At 41.9% G+C, this 21,051-nt stretch overlaps 2 protein-coding genes and 1 long non-coding RNA gene across 4 annotated transcripts; 1 reads left to right on the top strand and 2 right to left on the bottom strand.

Annotated features, from left to right (window-relative positions):
- Window positions 1-398: 398 nt before the first annotated feature.
- Window positions 399-12,658, bottom strand: LOC147319744 (uncharacterized). 2 transcript variants are annotated; one of them, XM_086312484.1, is made up of 11 exons: window positions 12,462-12,658; window positions 9,222-9,440; window positions 8,151-9,148; window positions 7,781-7,924; window positions 5,826-5,906; window positions 4,691-4,795; window positions 4,280-4,429; window positions 3,831-3,989; window positions 2,822-2,974; window positions 2,084-2,275; window positions 399-1,256 (listed from the first exon to the last, which is right to left on the bottom strand). In XM_086312484.1, exons 2-11 carry the CDS (start codon window positions 9,391-9,393, stop codon window positions 1,152-1,154), a joined length of 2,259 nt encoding a protein of 752 aa, XP_086168610.1. In that variant the 5' UTR covers window positions 9,394-9,440; window positions 12,462-12,658; the 3' UTR covers window positions 399-1,151. The 2 variants fall into 2 exon arrangements, with proteins under 2 accessions (XP_086168610.1, XP_086168609.1); XM_086312483.1 differs by having other exon boundaries at window positions 7,781-7,927; window positions 12,462-12,656.
- LOC147319743 (uncharacterized) lies at window positions 12,241-16,183 on the top strand. Its single transcript, XR_015131577.1, has 3 exons — window positions 12,241-12,636; window positions 14,467-14,579; window positions 14,918-16,183. It is a non-coding gene; the product is annotated as an uncharacterized LOC147319743 (long non-coding RNA).
- On the bottom strand, window positions 13,361-20,404 carry LOC147319742 (lysosomal thioesterase PPT2-like). The gene is made up of 8 exons (XM_086312485.1): window positions 20,133-20,404; window positions 17,736-17,889; window positions 17,140-17,235; window positions 16,905-17,012; window positions 16,741-16,824; window positions 16,576-16,660; window positions 15,745-15,799; window positions 13,361-14,585 (listed from the first exon to the last, which is right to left on the bottom strand). The coding sequence occupies exons 1-8, from the start codon at window positions 20,295-20,297 to the stop codon at window positions 14,442-14,444; spliced, it is 891 nt and encodes a 296-aa protein (XP_086168611.1). The 5' UTR covers window positions 20,298-20,404; the 3' UTR covers window positions 13,361-14,441.
- Between the last annotated feature and the right edge of the window lie 647 nt (window positions 20,405-21,051).

Here is a 21,051-nt window from a genome sequence, read left to right as displayed (position 1 = left end):
ATCAAAGTGTGCACTTTCCCACAGTGAGAGACTCGTGCTCACGACAGTCTGACAGCATCTAAACATTAAAGCCGTCCCTCTTGGTTGAGCTGTAATGTTAGACGCACACTTCTCAGGGTTGGTGGAACTGCTCACGTTAGGTTTGGGAATTTTTCTTCCAAGTAACTGCCTCGTGAACTTTAAGAGACACATTGCTGCTGAGTTTTTCAAACATGTGGTTTGCTGCTTTGATTACCATGGAGTGTGAACTGTTTACTTACATTATATTAAAGTGAAGGATCACTACTGCAGAGCAGTCCAAAGGTAAGCAGATTGAACTTTAATTCTGGAGTGAAATGTCCCTTTAAGAAAGAACAAGTTGAAATGCAGTTTAAAATAACAAGAACTGCAGACTGAACTTATTTGGATCAGAGTTTTTAATCCTCTTGAGTTAAAAGGCAAAAAATGGGGGGGAAAAAAAATGTCTCAGTTCCCGACCAACAATACGAGACATGTAAACATTAAAGATGGTTGAAAATAATTCCAGAAAAATAGAAAGCGAGACAAAGAAAAATGGAAAATTAAAACCGTTAAAAACATTTCTTTGGTTGCACTTAACAAAGCGTGACATCAGCACTGTAAACAGCAACTAGGCAGTTCTGTACTAAGGAAAAAGATGAATACAAGACGCCACCATAAAGAGTTTTAAAGATTATAATTAGCCCGCCCCCCCCCCCGAAAAAAACAAACACCCTTTAAAGCGATATTGTGCCCGCTCCTGCCCTAAAGGACAATCACACCATTCAGAGATGTTCCCGCTGCATGAAATGATCTCACTGCCTAAACCCGTTACATTCAAAATCACATTTATACAGTAATCTGCTCGTATCTGAATCAAGTATTAAACATCCAGCCACAAGGACACACCAAACATTTCCCCTTCCAGAAAACAATCACACCGCCTCACTCACTCCACAGAGAAAAGTAGCTTCTTTCCTTCAAGTCTCATTAATCTGCAAGGATAAATATAAATAGACTTAATGTACACCAAGATAAATATGCTCAGGAGGCAGAAAGGAGGTGCGGAAAGTGCAAAGTGCTCCTCCGTCTTTGTGCAGTGAGTTTGCATGGCGTCGGTGCAGTGTGTCAGCCCGGCTCCTCCTCCTCCTCCATCACAGTGTGTGTTTGACGGCCGTCAAAGGCTCACGTTTGTTCTGCAGGTTCTGCTGCAGCTCTCTGAACAGATGGTCCCGCTCCTCAGCATCCAAAAGGATTTGCTTTAAAAAGAAAAGCACTCATAAGTACAGTGAGTTCATTGTTAGTTCTGTACTCCTCCTACTGCGAACAACAACACTGAAGACAACTTAACCAAGAAGTAATATTTGAATTCAAGTGGCAAGCAAAAAACAAAAACCACCTGTCTGAGCTTAATGATTCTTCACATGGTTTGGAAACACAAACAAAGGTTCATAAGTTCGAGAAGTTCCTAAATTAGTGCAGTGTTTCCATACTTTCTGTGATATTTTGATCAAAACAAAGCCTAAAGAACGCAACAAAGAACAGATTCTTTACTGCAGTCGTGTGAGGAGTCTACCAGCAGCAGATGTAAGCAGCAGTGCTTTCCACTACAAGTCTTAGGCCCTGTATCAGGTGCTCTGTCTTCACATACATGACAGCAAGGATACACACAAACACTGGCACTCACTCACTTCTTATTATTTGCCCAACAATAAATATTAAAGAAACATCAAATATCGGTATTATTATCAAAGAGAGGAGATGGGGCACTCAAAGGATCCTGAACAGAAATCTATGGGTGGATTCAACAAACATGGCCTCCAATCAAGCTGCCAGGTGCATAAAGTGGTTCAGCGCTCTCATTGGCTGAGCAAAAACGCTGACAGTGTTGGTACTGAGCTGTTAATGAAGCTCAAATGTTCTGAGACACTGGCATGTGCAGCACAAGTGCATCTTCCTGGGGATGAAAAGCTTTTTAATATTTATTTTGACACAGATGCAAAATATTTTAAAGCTTTTGTTATTATTTGAGGCGTTCAGAGTAGCTGCCTAAAATGCTGCAGAGTGGCACGAATTGCTTCTTTACCTCGATGAGTTTGTCCCTCTTCTCCAGGCTGTCCCTGAGTCTCCTCTCGCCCCGCTCTCTGTCCTCCCTGTCATTCTGCAGCGCTCGGTCCACCTCCTTCTTCTCCTTCTCCTTCTCCCTCAGCTCCTGCCGAGCGTCTCTGAGCTGAGCCGTCAGAGAGGACACCGTCCGACTGTGACTCTCCTGCTGACTCTGGAGAAAAAGCAGAATGAACGGCTCAGATTTGTTGTGGCTGTGATGTGGAACTTTAGGGTCACAAACCGGAGGCAGCTTATGGCGATGATTTCATTTTAAATTTCAGTGTGGTTTTCCAGCCAGCACTGATTAGAAGCAATTTCTAAAAAACGAAGCACCACATTGTTTTGGAAGAGCAGCATTTTTACTGGTTAGATTATTCAGTTATTCCATTTTTTAAATTTCCTGTCATTTCTGTAAATCACTTGCTCTAACCTGTAGGAAAGGTACATTCAAAAGAAGTTTAACCGCTCGATCAGAGAAGCTAGGACTTAATTATCTTTCACATTATATTTGATACATTAAAAAGTTTACAATTTAATATTTTTCCCTGTATTTTCAAAAGTTTCTGTCTTATAATCTATTATAAACTATGAATGTGTGTTTGAATGCAGACTTATTAGGTAAAAGTGGAAATTCATCACAAACTCAGCGGCTTTTTGCTTTTTCAGTTTTCTAATTAACTTGAAATAATTAACTCGTGTGGCCGGGCTAATCTCCCACCTGCACCATGTCCTGGTATTCCTGCAGGGTCGTTGTAAGCTTGGTGACCTCCTGGCACAAGGTGGCGCTGCTTTCCTCTTGATCCTTCAACATAGCTGCCAGTTCAGCCCCGCCCCCCCCTGACTGCTGGCCAGTCACAGAATCTGAGAGAGCCTGGAAGAAAATGACACGTTTCTACTTACTGAAGTCAGTATTTACTGACAAACCTCAGCTTAGCTGTACAGAGGGAGGAATGCAGAGTTCATCCAGTCACACAGAGGAAAAAAACCCCACATGTCATATCCTAATAATACGAGAGACATGGCACTAAAAAGATCCTGACTTTAAATCTGGGGGAGAATACAGAAACATAAAAATGCTGATAGAAGTAAAACTTGCAGGGGAACCTTTCTAACTAGTTTTAATCACATCTGACTGATGCTCCTCATAGAAGCAGCTTTGGTTATTAGTCAAAGTTAACTCAGATAACTGCCCACCAGTGCATGGAGGCATTGCCCAGCGTTTCCCGGGGACTAAATAAGCACACAGACAGGCTCATAATTATACTGTTAGCACACTAATGACTGGTGGGTGTGTTTGTGTTCATGTGCATGCTAAATACAGGCGAAGCTTTTTCATTATAGTGATTAAATTCAATAAATTCAATTCATAATCTAATTCTAACCCAGAGAAACCAATCTAGCTCACTTTCTAGATTTGCTGATGCTACTGCAGGTTCATTCTGTCTGTGCACAATGACTTCCTGTCTAGTGCCAGGCTGTTCCTGTCTCTCTGCATAAAGCTCCAACAAACCTTCAATAACGAGATGTGAGATTTGCTCTCAAAGCACTGAAGCATCAGCAGACTACAGCGAGCCTCAACAGTTAAGGAGGGCGCGGCTACTTTAGGGGTTTTTCTGCCCTGCTTCTGTGAGTGCTGTGCAAAAACATTTATATATCTCGTGTTTTACGGCCACAGGACAGTAAAAGGAGAAGCTTCAGAGAGGTTTGTTTGGCTGCAGGTGTATTACCTCCATCCCTTTCTCCAGTTGCTCTTTGAAGGTGCGGATGAGAGCCTCCTTCTCCTGCAGGACAGCAGTGAGGGCCCCGTCTCTCTGCCTCCACAATTCCCTCTCTTTCTCCACCTCCTTCAGCAGTTGCTCCTTCTCTCCCAGAGCCACCCGCAGGTCCTGAGTCAAAAACAGAGAGCTTCAAGTACATGTAGCACGACTAAAGTGCTGAGCGTGCGGTTGTGTTTTGCGTTTAATTGAGAGTATTTGAATTAAATAAAGTAACCAAATAAACAGATCAGTATGTGTGCAATGTATGAATGAGCATGCCTGCAAAATAAACAGCATGAGAGGAGCTGACAGGATTGTTTTATATTCCCCGAGTTGTCCTGCATCTCTAACCTCGTATCAAAAAGAAATAGAGGCACAGCCAAACAGGAGACCACCCATGTGGCAGTGTGTGGTCTTACACTGATGATGTCCTGGTTGCACTGCAGCACAGTGTTGAGGGTGTCCAAGTCTCTCTCTCGGTCTCGTCCAGCCTTCTTCAGAGCCTCGATCTCCTTCTCCATGCTCTTCTCTTTTTCAGTTATTTCAGACCTCAGAGCCTCCAGCGCAGCCTGAAGATCAGAAAATGAAACAATCAGCTTATCGACAGAAAATAAACATAATTTTGAACTCAATAAAAAGTGTCCATCACAGTACTTCCACCCTTTCAGGGACAAGAGAGCTCAGTTTGCTGACTATCAGCAAAAATGTGCCTGCTTGTGCCGACAACCGCCGTGCTTCAGTGAGCGGGTAACATGTGTCATCATAAGCAGAGCAAGCTTTGCTTTAATGTCAACAATCAGCATGAGAATGACAGACAGCACAGCTCTAACCTTGTTGTCAGAGATAATCTCTCTCAAGTTCTCAGTCAGCTTGTTGGCCAGCTCAGTCCCTGCTCCCTCCTCCACACACAGCCTGCTGATCAGACTCGTGCACTCCTGGAAGACAGGAAATATCTGTCTGTGAACACATTCGTGATCAGGGAAGACATTTTACCTGCATTTTCTGGATGTTAAATGATTGAAATCCTTTCTAAACGAGGATTACAGCGAGCTTTTAAAGCAAAATACTACAGAGAGCTACAATACCCAGAGGCAATGACTTGATATGGATGCAAGTGAGAAGCAGGTACACGGACATGCTCAAATCTGTTTAAAACCACAACTCTCAGTGTTCAAGTGTAAAGAAGGCAGAGGTGTGGATCAACACAAAATGAAGTATAATGCTGAAAATGTCAGTATTATGTTGGTTCTGCTGCTTTTACAGGACATGGTTCTCCTTTTGTAGCATATATTTACTGTCTTACTCAGTGGTTTCTGCATTAAACGGCTGAGGTAAGCAGACTTTCTTTGAGTGTTAGATGTAAAAATATAAAGTATGTGCATATTTTAAATGGAAGAGTTTCAGATTCAGATAAGGTTGGCAAAGAGAAAGTAAGCTGGAGCCAGAAGCTTGTTAGCCCAGCATAAAGACTGGAATAGAGAGAAAGAGCCAGTGTAAAGCTAGAGACGTGCAGCCTCTGTGCACAAGCACATGTAAAACCAACTAATTATATCATCATATTATCATTGTCCACATAAAATACTAAAACGATTAAAAGATTGTAACTGAAAAGCTCCATCCTATTACATTATCCTTAACCATAAATGTCAATATTTTCTTTAATAGTCTCCATGATCCTCCAGTAACCTTCAGGTAAGAAAAACTTTCTGCTAGGTGAGCCCGGTTTTGTTTTGTGTTTTTGTGAGTCCACAAATTTTCCTGCTGTTAATCATCAACATGACAAGTAGCTACAAACACCGGCAGTCATGATGAAAGCTTTCTCCGATCACTCCTGAACACACAGATTTGGCACTGCCACTTTAAACGTACAGCAGCTTCACAGAAAAACAACATTCCAGAGAGCTTTCGAGTCGGAGCCTCAGCAGCAGCAGCTCGAGCTGCCGTAACGCTTTCCACCTCACCCACCTGGATCAGACGCTCGCGGCTGTGCAGGGAGAGGCCGAGGCTCTGCAGCAGGGAGCTGCCAGCCGCCTCCTCCTGGACCAGCTGGAGGAAAGAGAACAAACAGCTTCATTCAAAAGCCACAGAGAAGCCATGGAACAGCTCAGACTCCAGTACCTCATCAGAGAGTTTAAAGACGACCATTTCCATTATTGATTATTTTTTTGTGCGTTTGAAATGGTATTGGCTCAGAGTTTACCTACTTTTATAAAATAATTTTAAAAAAGAGAAGCCAATTTTCTTATTTGAGAACTTAAACGCATTAAATATTTGAAGTATTTACTTAATAGGAATCTAATAATAATTACAAAATTTATTTTCTACAGAGTAATCCCTGAAAATTCTCAGCATTGTTTAAACAGTGATTACAACTATTCCAACCTGCTGTGTGATAACTCATAAAACATTTAATAAATATATTTAAATATGCTCAGAACAAGCACTTTAGTCCTTTTTATTATTTCATTTCTGTAAGGATCCATTTAATTTAATACTTGGCAGCTTTGTTTTGGGTTTTTTTGCAAATCCCCAAAACTTAGAAATTAAATACCAAATTTTCCAAAGAGAAAAAAGCTCTTCATTTGTTGATCTGTAACCACCCAACACTGCTTTAAAACTGAAAAGTTTCAATATAATGTGATGAAGAGGCCATGAGAAAATAGGTGGCTGTTGTGACTGTATTCATTTATGTTTCAGTTCAGCCCATTTCTTACAGTTACAAGCCAGAAGCAGCAGGAGGCAGTTTTCAGCTTTTTAATGGAACATAAAAAAAAGCATTCATCTGTTCATGAGGAAAATTCTTCCCTCAAGAGCTGCTGGAGATCAAAGAAAGCTAAAAGAGAGCGAGTACTGAATTTAAAAACATCAGTTTCCTGGAAAGAGAACAAAAACAAAATAAACTGTAACTGCTCGGGGATAAATTAGTAACTTAAATATCAGTTACTGCACGTTTAAACCTGCTGCTGTTTTCAGAGATTTCACATTAATTATTAATGTGTCAGGTCATGAGGCCGGTTAATGATATCCTATCATAAGACTACCGAGCCCGGGGCAAACTCCACCGGTCGGGGAAGATTCCAGTGAGAGGCTGTGAGTGTGTTTGTGTTGTGCACCTGAAAATGAGGAAATGTAGACACACCCTGCACAGATACAAAACCAACCACCCAACCTCCATTCCTTTCATAATGCTATATTTGTACTCGGTCAACACTCGCAGGGTGGCTCACGGAGCTGTTTGGACATGTGACAGAGGAGCTGCTGTGTCACTCTGCTGTAATAAACCTGTTTTTCTTCTTAGAAATAAAAGGCTGGAGACATTTACCTCGTGTGACAGCGGATAAAAATAACTCTGTGGCAATAAATAAATATCTCTTAAATCACAATATCAGCAGCATCTCCGTTCAGTTTACCCTTCAAGCTAGTCTAGATACCAGTACTTAGTAAATCTGGCCTTTGGACTACCGAAGCCTAGAATGAGATGTTTTCACCTCCCACCTGGCTTTGCTTTTGCTTTCATATCCACAAGAGAAATGATGGCAATCAGAAAACTCTGTGTGATGCCACTGTGACATTACCCACTGTGACATCCCAATCTGAAGCTGCACCTTTTAAATTTTGACTGTTGCCATCTTTTTGTTTGTTTTTTTCAACTCAGACATTATGAATTTCAAAGACACCGATGACCCACTTCATCATCCATGTGAATTAAAGTAGGACCATGTTACGGTCCTACCATAATTTATAAAATGAACATGATGCTGCGTTATAAAGGACTATCAAATTAGCGTGTCAGATCAATGAGGTCACAAATTGAGTGAGAAGTAGGACAGTTTTCTTAGAGGCCCTACCGACCAGTTTTTCAAACTGAAAACTGGATTCATTTTATTATTCAACATCTAAAGAACAAACTGAAAGCTTACAGGGGCCCAGTCTTGTGATCCGTTGACTTCCACTTGTTTGCTTCTCCCATGTTTCAGCTCAGCCTCCAGGGTCCTGATGCGGGATGCAGCTTGGTCAAGTTGGCCTTTTAGGTGCCGGATACCATGATGAACTCTAGCAGCAGTCTTCTAAAATAAAATAAAAAAGCCTCACAATAAACACGGTGTGGGCTATTATGCAATACACAAAGAAAAGTAACGCGTGTAATTCTAATCATGTTGGATGTTTGGACAAGCTGCAGCTGTTCCTGGATAAACTATTGCAGCCACGGTCAATATTTACAGCTACTAGCACACATGGCAACTGCTCAAAGTTCATCCAGGCCTGCATGATCTTCTACAGCACACTCACCTCACGGTGAAGAGGCATGAACTCATCCCTCAGCAATGTTAGGACATCCCCATTCTCTTCATCCCCTCCGTTCTCCACATCCCTAAAGTTCAGCACCCTGGTCACTGTGGGTGATGCAGTCTCCTCGATTTTTCCCAGGTACCTCCCATCCCTTTTGCCCAGAACGGGGATTTTACTTCCTGACGGCGAACTGACCGGCTTCCCTCCAATACTTCTCAGCTCTCTCAGCATGAAGTTGACTGACTGATCACTTGCTGAATCAAAGGGGTCATTCCCGTCCAGAGAATCAAGAGACTGAATGGACTCCGTGTGGGAAGGAGCTCGTAACGAGAGACTGGACCCTGCCAGGGAGGCTGGGCTGGAGTTGACGGATGGCACCCTCTGCCAGTGGAGGGGCACGCTCTGGGATCTATCCTGGGACAACGGGGAGAAGGGCTGGAAAGGCATGTGACGAGGAACCCCACAAACTGACTCGTAATCAGAGTCGGACACCCGTAAGGAATCGCAACCTTCGCACCCCTTCCCTTTTCTGCATCTTTTCCCCGTTCTGATAAAATACGGACACGTGTCCCACTTCTCTGACCAGCACTCGTACTCTGAAAGCGCCATATTCTCCTTGAGCATCTCCCTGTAGCCTTCCTTCTCCACCTCTCCTTCCTCCTCGCTGGTGCTGCTCCTGCTCTGAAAGTCCTGCAGATGCCTGTGGCAGTAGTTTTGGCGCACCCACTGTCTGATTTTGTCCCTCTCATGCGTCAGCTTCTGAAGGCGCTCAGACGAAAGCACCCTCACCCTGGCTATGACCGTGTCAAACTTGAACACGCGTTCTAGCAGGCACACGCATTTGCCACATACAAACTCCCCCTGCCCGCCGCCCCGTGGTACAGACTGCCCCAGTATGTGGGTCAACACCGTGAGCAGATCCACGCTCTTGGAGGGGGAGCTCACGGACATCAGGGACTTGGAGAGAGAAACGGAGGAACCAAGAGATAACGTGCTGCCTGTGAAGAGAAACAAAATGTTTACTTTTACACTATTACAATATGTTAAGCATTTATTAAGCTCTATACTCACCCCAGGAGCTGCTCTGTGATGATTGGGACCGGCTCCCTCCTCTCAACGACCCTGTTGGGGTCCGAGGCTGACCAGTTTTCTTATTCTGGCCCCCAAACAGCCACCGCCGTTGGTTTCCCTGGAGAGCTCCGCCACATATTTGGCACTGGTCCTTTTTACTTCTGGAGGACATCTTGGACAGATGGACTTCTTCCCCTTGTTGTCCAATAGATGAGGAAACTGTAAATTAAAGCAGAATTTAGCTCAAATGTTTCATACAGACACTGATGGAAATTCTCATCATTTACTACTGACGGCCTGGTGTTGTGAACACTGTATGATCAATATTAGGCAGAACAAAGTTTGCTTTTGAACTACACACATAAGCTGGATCCATTTCCTTTTTGGCCTGGAGGGCAAAAATTCCAAGATTTCCAAACACAATTTTGGATTTTGATTGATCAGACCACAGGAAGCTTTTACTTCCACCCACTCCATCACAAACGAGGCCCAGAGAGGGCTGCTGGGGTTCTGGCCTCTTTTTGTTTTCTTTTGTTTTGCTTGGTGGAGTTTTAACTTCCATTTATGGTTCCAGCACTGGTCTGTTGTAAGCCCACAAAGTGATTTCCACTACAGAACCATGTGTGTTTTAATGTAATTGCAGCTTGAGGATCCAAACATAACACACATTAGTATTTTTCCACCCTTGTTCCTTGTGTAGAGAAGTTTTTTCTCTATTCTCCAATTCTTTATTTGATATATATCATTTTTACACATCTCAACATTTCTGGAAACAGGGTTGTGCATTTTTATGATGTTTGGATTTACATAACGAGGAGACGCTCAAGCTGGTTTCTTTGTGTCAACAGAAAATATATTATGTTAGTGTACTTTGAGGGCTCTGCAGATTACCGTCTTCTTCTTTGGCTTCCTCCTCTGTCACACCCTCTGCTTGTCCTCCATCACTACATCCATAAATGCCTGGCAGCTCTAGCTTCAACATCCTTTCTCCATCATATCCACCATCCCTCCTGTGCACATGTCTAAGCCACCTCAGCCTCGTCTCTCTAACTTTGTTTCAAAAATGCTCGACCTGAGCCGTCGCTCCCAATGACAGCTTTAACACCTTCAACTCCGCCACCAGCTCAGCGCCACCGTCTCACAGCAGGTCTCCCTACCATATCGTAAAACCGTCCCTTTCTCTCTGCCTGCTATCCTTCAGTCACAAATCACCCTGACGCCCGTCTCCACCCACTCCACCCTGCCTGCATTCTCAACAACAGGTATTTAAACAGCTACTTTTATTGTCTCTGCTCCTTGCATGTTCACCACACCACCTAAATCCCGCTCCTTCACACACGTATTCGGTTTTGGTTCAATTGACCTTCACTCCTCTTCTGTCCACAGCATACCTCCACCTACTCCAACTACAGGTCACAGTGTTGTCTGACAACATGATGCAGAGACTTCTGCCTTACCTCACCTGTCAACCTTTGACCCTCTCTTCTTTATGCTTCTCCATCAACACTCTCAAAGTAAACATCAGGTGTGTGGAGCTCTTTCTCAGAATGAAGCCGCACTGATGCTCACTGTTCCTCACCTCTCTTCTTAACCTAGCTTCAACAATTCTTTCCCATATCTCTAGTGTGTGGCTCATCATCTTCATCCTTCTGTTACTACAACTTTGCACATCAACCTTATTGTTGAAATGGATGAGTAGATCCAAGATTCTGTTGAACAATCTGATTAGAAACTTAACTGCTGTCTCTGACATCACCATAGCTCCACAGGTTTGTCATCGGGGCAAACCACCTTTACACTCTTCATAGCTGCCCTCACTTTCTTTTAATCCTCTGCACTTCCTCATTCTCTAGCTTTCCTCCATCCATCCTAGTAACCCTCCTCTCTTTCTCCTTTTCTTCAGTCATCAGCTCCTCAAAGTACTTCTTCCATCTTCCTAGCACACTCTCTTAGAATGTTATGAAAGCTCCATCTCTATTCTGAATCACTCTAGCCTGCTGCACATCCTTTCTAGCTTGACTTCTCTGCCTAGCCAACCATTACAAGTCCTTATCTCCTTCCTTAGTGTTCAGCCTCAAACAAAACTTACTTTTCCTTTGCTGTACACTTAGCTTTTTAGTACTTCTGTCTACAGACTTCATCTCCCTGACTATACCATTTTTTCGTCGAATACCTTCTTGTACTTCCTCATTCCACCACCAAGTCTTCTTGTCCTCAGCCCTCTGCCCAGAGGATAGGCCAAAGAAACTTCTGCTGTGCTTCCTCAGTCATTTGGTAACTCTTTCCTATCACCCAGGGCCTGTGCCAGCTCCACACTGAATCATCTTCCACCATTTAATCCTTGCCTCTGCCTTCATTTGCTTTCTCTTCTTCATTTTCAAAGCCATCCTACAGCCTGCAGACACCCAATCCTGCCCAGCTACATTCTGTCTTTCCGACTGTTCCTTTTGCATAAGATATACTCCCCCACTGTTGCATAAAGCCTTCTGTCTTGATGAAATGTTCACTTTAGCCATGTCCAGCCTTTTGGCACAAACTACTACCATCACCATACCTACCAACACCTATTCATCTACAAGTTCACTCCAATCGTCATTCTTCCCCTGGGGATCCTCCCTGCAGATTACAGTATGTTGATCTAGTTCCACTATCACAGTGGCATACTAGCTTACTGAGAAGGTAATGAATTTCTTCTGGTACAACATTCATCATAGGCAACGGTGTGCCTAACTTAAAGTTTAAATGGATGGCTGAGAATTGTCTGTATTTTCCAGCTGCCTTCACACTTAGCACGACTCGTTCTGACATTATCAGCAGCCTGACTGGTGCTCTGATTTACAGCTTTCTGTTCCCTCCGTGGATGTTTTGAGCCCTGTGCTGTCTGCAGCTACAGGCTGTTTACAGTAGCTCCCCACAGGGCGGGACACGTCGACCTTGAGCCACGCTGACAGTGAAGTGCAGCCAGACTGTCGATGAATGAATCTGTCTTTCCAGCTTTCAGTCCCTCCGAGCGGCTTTCGCCCTTCGAAGGGCGCTCAGCTGTTTTAAACCCCAGCCTGTCCCGTCCCACAACATGTTTCCAAAAAGGAAACCCATCCCCATCTAGTGGAAAACATTTCAACTCCGTCTATCTGCCTCTATTTTAAGCTACCGAGGTCTAGAGATTGAACGTGAAAGCAGCGTAGTTGATCCAGCACGAGACAAATCCACGGGGAAGTTTTCGAATCGGTGTCAACTTACGCTGAAAGTCCTGCGGGCCTCTCAGAGGGAGGAAGGTTTGAAAGAGCCGGCGGAAAGCTTCATGGTCGCGACAGAAAGAAAGAAGCAGGAGACACAAAAGATTTCCAACCAGAAAAATCTCCACCGGGAACTGAGCCGGAGCTGCGTTGCAACACACCGGAGAGGAGGAGGAGAGGTGGGTGTCACCTTAGTGACGTCACCGTCATACCTGTTAAAGAGCAACAGCTGGAGCGAGTCAGTAAAGATCGTTACTGCTCTCGTGTGGCTCTGCGCTGACTCGTAGGCCCACTACCACGCCTGCTTTCACTAATGTAATGAGACACGCAATCGGCCTTTCTGTTATGGAAGCTTTTTTAATTTTCGCATTATGTACTTTTCATATGAAAAGTAGGCTACATAATGCTAAAATTAAATTTTTTTTTTTTAAAAATGTGTTTTTATTTATATATTTAAGTAGTAGTAGTAGTGTTACACAATAAGTCGATGTAAAATCATTAATTATTACAGATCCACTTCTTGACTCTGACCTTTTTAGTAATTCAGCTGCAGGGTCAAATACTAAGTCATTTTTATGCTATTTTGTCACATAGAATCTAATCTGGATGTAAGAAATAATTATGAGGGGGAAAACTGCGTATGGAAGATTAAATATATTGAATTTTTTCCTATAAAAATGAAATGAAATGAAAAATATATTAGCTAATCACAATTTAAAGTGAGACTGTGAATCAGTAACCCTTGTTGGAGAAAATGAATTGGATTAAGTGATTGATCACACTCCACCATGACGCTTTAATCTAATCATGAGTGAAGTGTCAGCAGTGGGACAAACTGTATGTAAAATCTAAGCCAGGTCAAAGAGCCGGTTTAGATTTTCACTGCTGTTTAACTAGAAAATATGTTGACTTACAATAACGACTTCAACTAGACGCTGGAGAAAAGTTTGGCAGAAGCATTATTTGCTGGTTTACATTCAAAAGTAATTAAGTCTCTATTCTTATGAGCAAAGCTAAATTTGACAATCGTAGGTAGCATCATAAATCTGCAGTTAAAGTCACAGAGAAGCATGAAAATATGAGAAATTTCTGAGAATGCATTTTGGAAAAAAGTTCATATAATAAAGTCATTCAGGTCATTAGCTGAACTGTACAGTCTGGGGGAACCAGACCAAGCATTGCAGAGATGCAAGTTTTCATGAAATATGTTAATGCAATAATGAAATACACCTCATGAAGAGGAAAATAGGAAATAGCTTTGATATAAATACATTGTTATAAATTACAATACAGTTCCACCAGAGGGCACTGAGTGATTAATCAGGAGCTCAGCTATGCATACAGCCGATTCTTCACCACCACGGGTGTGATACTGACAGCAAGCACACAGTGGACAGGAAGTCTCATTTAGTTATACTCTGTACTCCTGAGTATACTACTTCCTCTCTCCTTGTATATCTTGCTCACCTCCTGCCCTTACACCGCCATCTGAAGGTGCACGGAGCGGAAGTGAGGATGTACAGAATGAGAAATGAGAGCAGCAGCTACGCTCAATATTCAAGACATTTCCATTAAGGACTTCTCAAGGTACAAAAAAGGATCACAAAGTTTTGGCTGTGTACAAAATGCACTTTCTGTGAATCAGACAAAAACAACAGTTTAAAAGATGTTTCATAGATAGTTATTATCAACACTGATCAGTGGAAAACGTTAAAACATTAAATAAGATGGCTTATAAAGAGATAGTTCATCATAACCTGAAAGCTGATTATAAATGCAACTTATACACTTATATAAGCAAATCATGTTAATAAAATAAAAACCTTTTTAAAAATTTACAGCAGTCAGTTGTGCAGTATGAATAGTGCAGTAAGCACAAATCCTGCACATTTGCACAGACAGGAGTTAAATCATTGTTTTCTTTGATTGCACTAAAAGTTTTCACATGTGGACGGACGTCCACGGTTTTACTGTTGGAGAGTTTTTATGTGAGCCACTTCTCCATGCAGTTCCTGAACACTGTGAAGTTGGAGTGCCAGGTTGTGTGCTTCACCCCCGAATGAACACACGTCACCAAGTCGCCACGTTGGTCCAGCGTCTTCAGCCCAAACGCATCGTTCAGGTAAAACTGAGAGGGCAGAAGAAAATGACATGATTCAAGTTTTGTTTTTGAATGAACACAGTGGAGGGTCTGCAGTGAAAATAGTAGAGATATTAAAAAAATCCAAGTTTAGTTTAACACATTTGCAATAAAATACATTCAGCTAACATTTTATTCTCTACAAGAGAGCAGTCTAACACAGCAGTCCAGCAGGAGGAGCCTTTTTGTGTTGGTCTCTGTAACATCCTTTAGTTTTGAGTTCTTTCTTAAACTTCCTGTGCCTACTTCTGGTTTTCTTTGTGTGCTCATTCTCATTTCTCACATTTGTGCCCCTTCGATCCTCCTACCTGTTTATCCAGAAAACAATCTCATTACCCCATTTTGAAGAACGTCTCGATTCCTAAAACACGTCTGGTGACAGACAACAGAGGAGGCTTGCTGCAGGAGCTACGACTGAAGACGCACAGGCGCGTCCTTTTTCAAAAGCATTTTTTTTACCTGTGATGCATGATAGAGGTGTGATACACTGCTGGAACATGTTGGTGGGAGGAGAACTCCAAAATGAAGTATTCCTACATTTGCAGCATCTGCACAAATTGTATGTTCTGTTCCCTGGCTGACTCCAGCCTCTGTCTTCCTCCTCTTCCTCCTCTGGCTCAGCTTTGAAACCTCTGCAAGTAGCTCCACCCGTCTCTCCCTTCATCTCTCCTCAGCAGACTGAGCCACCTTCCTTTCAGCCTCAATTCCACCACCACTCCCTCCCCATCAACCACCCTGAGTATTTTTATTTTGCTAATAAAATGATCTGTTCATCCTTAATTTCCTCCCTTCAACATTTGTGTGTGTGTGTTAAAGAAAATGTGTATAATATCCTGCCACACTTGCATGCTGTGAATGTCACTAAAAGTAGCTCTGCTATGAGATAATAAGATACAGCAGACAAATGATTCAGCTTTGCCACACATCCATCCATCTATTCTCAATTCATAAATAAAACATGGACTGTATAATGCAGCACAACTAAGAAACACCACCAATTTCCACAAAGCTGAATCAACACCTCTGTAACAGACTTAATATTATGTCAGTCATTAAGTGAAAACCTACAGCAGGACTGTGTTTTTTTAGCTACACCTCAATAAAAATGAAGTGTGTTGTACAGGCAGCACTTCAGTTTGCCACTAACCTCCTGCTTCTGCATTTCTACGACGTTTTCGCTGCTGTCATAGAATCCGAAGTGGCTGCACAGAAAAAAGGAAACAGTTGTTTCAGGTAAAGATGTTTCATAACTTTTACCACAAACTGATCACTTTGCAAACACATCGAAGGCTTTGCTGGTAAAAACGTTGTTGTCTCCAAACCGAGTATCTTTACAGTTTTAGTATAGGATAGGATAGAATAGCCCTTTATTGTCATTGTACATGTATAACGAAATTGTGCGTGCTCCACATAACTGTTCTGGAATAAAGTTTTATTAGCAGACAGCAGGAATAAATAGCAATCAGAAGAAATGTGCACAAACATAAGAGAAAGGCACACATTTGAGAAGAAAACAGTTGCAAAGAGCAAAGAAAAGACTTGGTCTGGCCTGAGTGATGAGGGTTACTCTGGCTCAGACCGTGGCTCAGAGCAGTGAGGTGAGTGGGGGGATGAATGGCTCAGGGGGAGGAACTGTTTGTGAGTCTGAAGGTGGGACCTGACTGACCTGAGTGCAACTGAATACAAATATTGTACTTTGAATCCAATATTGAAAAGGACCGACATGCATCTTAAGGTGACCGTCACATAAAGTGCTGCTTTGTGGCCCACAAGCAGCAGAATGCACTACAGTAAATTTTGTTCCTCCAAAATTCATGTCAGGATTTTTTCGATTGATTGAAAGCCAACAGAAGGAAATTGATGGGTCACTTTTTTTCAAACAGTCTCGTCAGTGTGACATAATGAGCCACCTCTCATTTATAAAATGTAAATGAAAGAGAACAAACAGTGTGTGCTGTAAAGCTGATGACAGTGAGACCTTGACTGCCACGGTGTGATGACACCATCATCCGGTCCTCCAATTAGCACCAACTTCTCGATTTGCAGGAAGTTTTCCCTCCACGCTGTGAAAGGAAAAACCAAAGGCATGAACGTTTGTTTTCGCGCTAACCAGTGCATATGATGACTAAACCAGATCCAATACCTGTCATGTCACTGTGAGGTCGTTCACCATTAAGGAGAGGCAGAAAGATGTTGTTCCGCAGGTAGCTGCGTCTTTGGTGAGGGTCTGTGGACAAAATATGTTTTATATTTCAGTAAATGTGCAGACTGTCTTCAGTTAAATCTGAAGAACTCTTGTTTTCTCACCGTTCCAGTAGTCACAAATAGACACTTTTTGACCGAATTTGTTGTAGCAGATAAAATGCACATTCTTCTTTAAGGTTTTGTGGAATACCTTCTGCAGGTAGTCTGTGTCTGTGGAGTAAGAGGATAAGATCAAGTTCATCTTAAACATCCTGGCGAATAATGAGAAGTGTGTTAAAAAGCTCACATTCTTTAAATGTTGAAGCTTATGCAGACAAGTTTTTAAAAGCTCTCTGACCTCCGTACTGTCCAGCCAGTGGGGATGAAAGTGAAATGAAGGTGTGCACGTTGTGGTTGGGAGTCGTGGAGAGAAGTGCTCGACAAATTAGACCACCTTCATGGAAAAAAAGAGACTAAATATGAGTCTCAGCTTCAGAAATTTCTACCTTAAATTCATCAGTCCTCACTATTATGCAGTTTCTCTATATAACTACTGCGTACTACGATAGAGATGAACCAGCAGCTAGAAGTGGAAGAGTGTGATGTGTCGTATTTTTACCTAAACTTGCTTAAACCTAACCAATGAATAAAAGTTAAAACATGATAACAATAATTAATTTTAAAAAATTAAATCAATCACACAGACAAAGTAAAAGCTAAATTCAAAATTCAAAAAGTCCCAGTGGGATATAAACTATTGTCTCCTGGATGAAAATCCTCTAAATTATGACTTTACCACCTCTCCAAACTCTAAATGTGGACCTTCTAAGTCCCCAGAATTGGACCTTTATTTCTCAGTTGTCAGGTGGGCATCAACGCTATAAGACTATGTTTTTGTTATTTTTCTATCAAATCTGTTTTTCTATTAAATGTTTAATTGTACGGCAGGAGCACCTTGTGAAAAGCACAGAAGATGGACACCATCAGGAGCATTTTTCATGATGGAGTTGAAGGACTGCCTGAAGTCTGGGACCTGCTTCCACAGCGGCTGCAGACTCAACAGGTCGTCGTACAAGTCAATCACTGTGACCTCAGTGCCTGGATGCACCTGAGAAGTGCAAAGAAATTGAAGTGGAAGTAAAACTTTTGGCACAATGAGGGGAAACATCAGCTGTCATAAATCTTCAGCCAGGTGCTCGAATGCAGAACTCTTAAGTCAAAACTGATCCTGAGGAAATGAAAGACACAGAGGAACAGAAATCGCTAACTGGAAACCATTTGCTGATTTTCACTTCACTGTTTTGTTTTATCTGATATGTTATCAAGTCCAATATCATTTTAAGTATTTTATTCCTACTTGAAATACAAAATTCTGCCTTGAACCTACAGTAGGATAGAAGCTCTTGATTTGGTGGATTCAGGTATCGTTGAGGAAATACCAACCAGTTCAATTTACACACAAACAGATTGTTGTTTAACCAGGAAAGACCCACTGAGATTTATAATGTCCTTTACACGGCCAACCTGGACAACAACAGCACTAAAACACATGACACGTAAATCTTTACAGAGCATGAATTTTTATGTTGATCGAGATTATTAACCCTGTCATGCATGGATTATGAAAACCTCGATCCAGATTTTTAAGCATTTTTATTCATCTTTAGGAATTAAACATGAATAAAAACACTTAAGAAAAACTCTGATTGAGGTTGTCATAATTCATGCATGACAGGCTTAAATAAGAATAATTACAATGAAACACGTCATACATCTATAGTAACATAAAAGGACCAGTGGGTGGTGTGGAGTGACACATCAGTGTCCAGTGTAGAGGTTTATGTGCAAGTATGCCATCGACACTGACACAAATACAAGAAAACAGCCTTTGAATAGCTGTCACTGTAGTGACCACTATACATGAACGGGTTAACATATTATTAACATATAAGGTGAACAAAATTGGCCCCAGAATTGATCCCTGGGAAACACCTTCAACCACATCAAGGAAGCAAGAGGTGATGCGTTCAGCATTCACACACTTAGTTCTGTTGGAAAGATCATCTTTGAACCACTCACAGTTTTTGCTTCAATAGCTCATGATCTACAGTGTCAAAAGCCTTGGAAAAGTCCATGAAAAAGGCTGCACAGTGTTTCTGTGCAAAGCCTCAATAAAATCATTTAGTACTTTTAAGGCTGCTTGAACAGACTGAACACGTGATCTAATATCATGACTAATGAGATATTCCTTCCTATTGCTCACTTACAAGAGACACTTTGGGGGCTTTTCATTCGTCTTTGGAAAGGATCAAACAACAGTCGAGCGCACAACTGTAGTTTATATGGTTTTGGATGAATAATAACAAGCATAGAATCATAAGCACATTATCTGCCTGCTGCGGTGACAGAATACAGTCAGAACATCCCGTGCAAAAGATACTCGGAGCAAATCCAGTTTAAAAAGTAATCATTTCAAAGTCTTTTAACTTGAAATGTAAGTCAAAGAAGTAAATCTTTAAGCGTGATCACTGAGTTCTAATAACTAGTACTTAATGATCAGACTTACCCCCTTTTAGCATTGTTCTCTGTCAATCAACAGCTTGGCGGCTGGATCCCAGCATCCATAAGAGTGTGAGTGTTAGTTCGGTTAAAAGCACCTGAAAATGTTTTTAATGCTCAAATAGAACAGGAAAGCTCTGTGTGAGTACCAGTTTATTTATTATTAAAAAAAATAAAATAAAATCACTGTTGTGAACTGTAATGTTTGATAAAGTTGGCTTTAGTCGAAAAATATGCAGACTTGTTGCCCCAAAGTTACTGAAAGTCAACCGAGAAAATGATACAAACTTGTTTTGACTGCGTGTGCAAATGAGGACAAGCCTCAAACTTGAAAACACATTTTCATTATTTTATAATAAATATGTAAACATGCTTGTACGCAGTTTTTAGTACCGCTCTAGAGACAACGCAGGAAAACTGGTTTTAAATTTGAACAGCTACTCTGAACATGAACTTGGCCTGGAGACGTTAATCACTGAGCCCGAGTCCTGCGGTCCGTTAATAGCTAAACACTTCCACCAGAAACACATCCCCGAAAAACCAAAGTCTAAACGCAACCGTGGACACAACAGGACCGCCTTAAGACTCTAATATCGAACATTAACAGGCCCGTGAGTCTTTGTGCACATACAAGTTTGCACAAAACACATCAAAGTAAAGACATCACCACAAGCACGAATAATACACCACTTTTAATTCCTGTGGTAAATAAAGCGGCTCTAACGCATTTGGAGCTGTTTTCGAGCCTTGTTGTTCTGCAGCAGAGATATCGCACGCTGTGCGCGGTCCTACCTTCTTTATGAACCTTGACAGGTTCTGGAACTGCTGTGGTCCATCAAAGATGCCATGCACGATGATGACTGGTTTATAGCTGTCCACGCAAACACCTGCGACCACCAGCAGCAGCAGCAGCAGCATCGGGCCACGCGACCCTGCGGCTACCCGTGGACACTTCATCTCCGCCCGGATACAGGTGAGAAGCAGTGCGGGGGGCTGTAGATGATCCCGAGGACTTTGACCTGAGGTGGTGTCGTTAATACGGCCGATGAGGGACTACGGCTCTCTTCATACTGACAACCAACCATACATGAGCGCGAGCTGCTTCCTCTTTATACACATGTATTTTTTCCACAGGCCACATCCGCTTTTACAGAATCACACCCCTTCAACATTCAACGGTCTGAACCCCATCGATAAAGCAAAAGTCTTTTCGACCTTTTACTCACTTATAATTAATTTGAGACAATTAAAAAAATGTTGCATTTTAATAAATGAAAGTTTTTTAATTTATATTTTCATCTGTTAGATGAACTCACAAATACACACAAGGCATACGTTAACATCACGTTGCTGCTCATCTCTTGCTTCTGTTCATGTGTTTGACTTCATGTTACAAGTGACGTGAACGTTTGTTTGTTTAAATTAAAGTTGTCTGTCTTAGCATTAAGTCTGTTGGTGGTGGTGATATTGTGTGTGTTAGACTGTTATTATAATAGCAGGAAGTTGGGGTGGATCAGTGGCTCAGCTAATATAACTTTATATTGACTCATCATGTACCACTTGTAAAAGCTGCGTGTTTTTGTCATGTTTAATTGTGATCAGAAACAATAAGCTTTAAAATTGTTGTCCAACTAAAAGCCAGAACCTAAAGATTTTTGTTTACAATAAAAGAATTGGGAAATTGAGTTCTGGTTGTGAAATATCTCTAAAA

This window comes from Aulonocara sp. 'chitande type north' Nkhata Bay, linkage group LG11 (genome assembly GCF_057382095.1).
Source record: "Aulonocara sp. 'chitande type north' Nkhata Bay isolate Kocher_YH1m ecotype deep benthic linkage group LG11, A_spYH_male_GT1.1, whole genome shotgun sequence".
In the NCBI taxonomy this organism is placed as follows: Eukaryota; Metazoa; Chordata; class Actinopteri; order Cichliformes; family Cichlidae; genus Aulonocara; species Aulonocara sp. 'chitande type north' Nkhata Bay.
The sequence above is the reverse complement of the archived record's forward strand: the minus strand, read 5'-3'. Positions and strand labels throughout refer to the sequence as shown.

Coding starts and splice junctions, on each gene's coding strand:
- LOC147319744 (XM_086312483.1), bottom strand. CDS start 9,393: ATGTCCTCCAGAAGTAAAAAGGACCAGTGCCAAATATGTGGCGGAGCT. Junction 2,975..3,830: donor AACTGGAGAAAGGGATGGAG/GTAATACACCTG, acceptor ATTTTCTTCCAG/GCTCTCTCAGATTCTGTGAC. Junction 1,257..2,083: donor AGAGGGACAAACTCATCGAG/GTAAAGAAGCAA, acceptor TTCTTTTTAAAG/CAAATCCTTTTGGATGCTGA.
- LOC147319742 (XM_086312485.1), bottom strand. CDS start 20,297: ATGAAGTGTCCACGGGTAGCCGCAGGGTCGCGTGGCCCGATGCTGCTG. Junction 17,236..17,735: donor TCTTCTGTGCTTTTCACAAG/GTGCTCCTGCCG, acceptor TTTTCCATGAAG/GTGGTCTAATTTGTCGAGCA. Junction 14,586..15,744: donor TAGAAATGCAGAAGCAGGAG/GTTAGTGGCAAA, acceptor CTGCCCTCTCAG/TTTTACCTGAACGATGCGTT.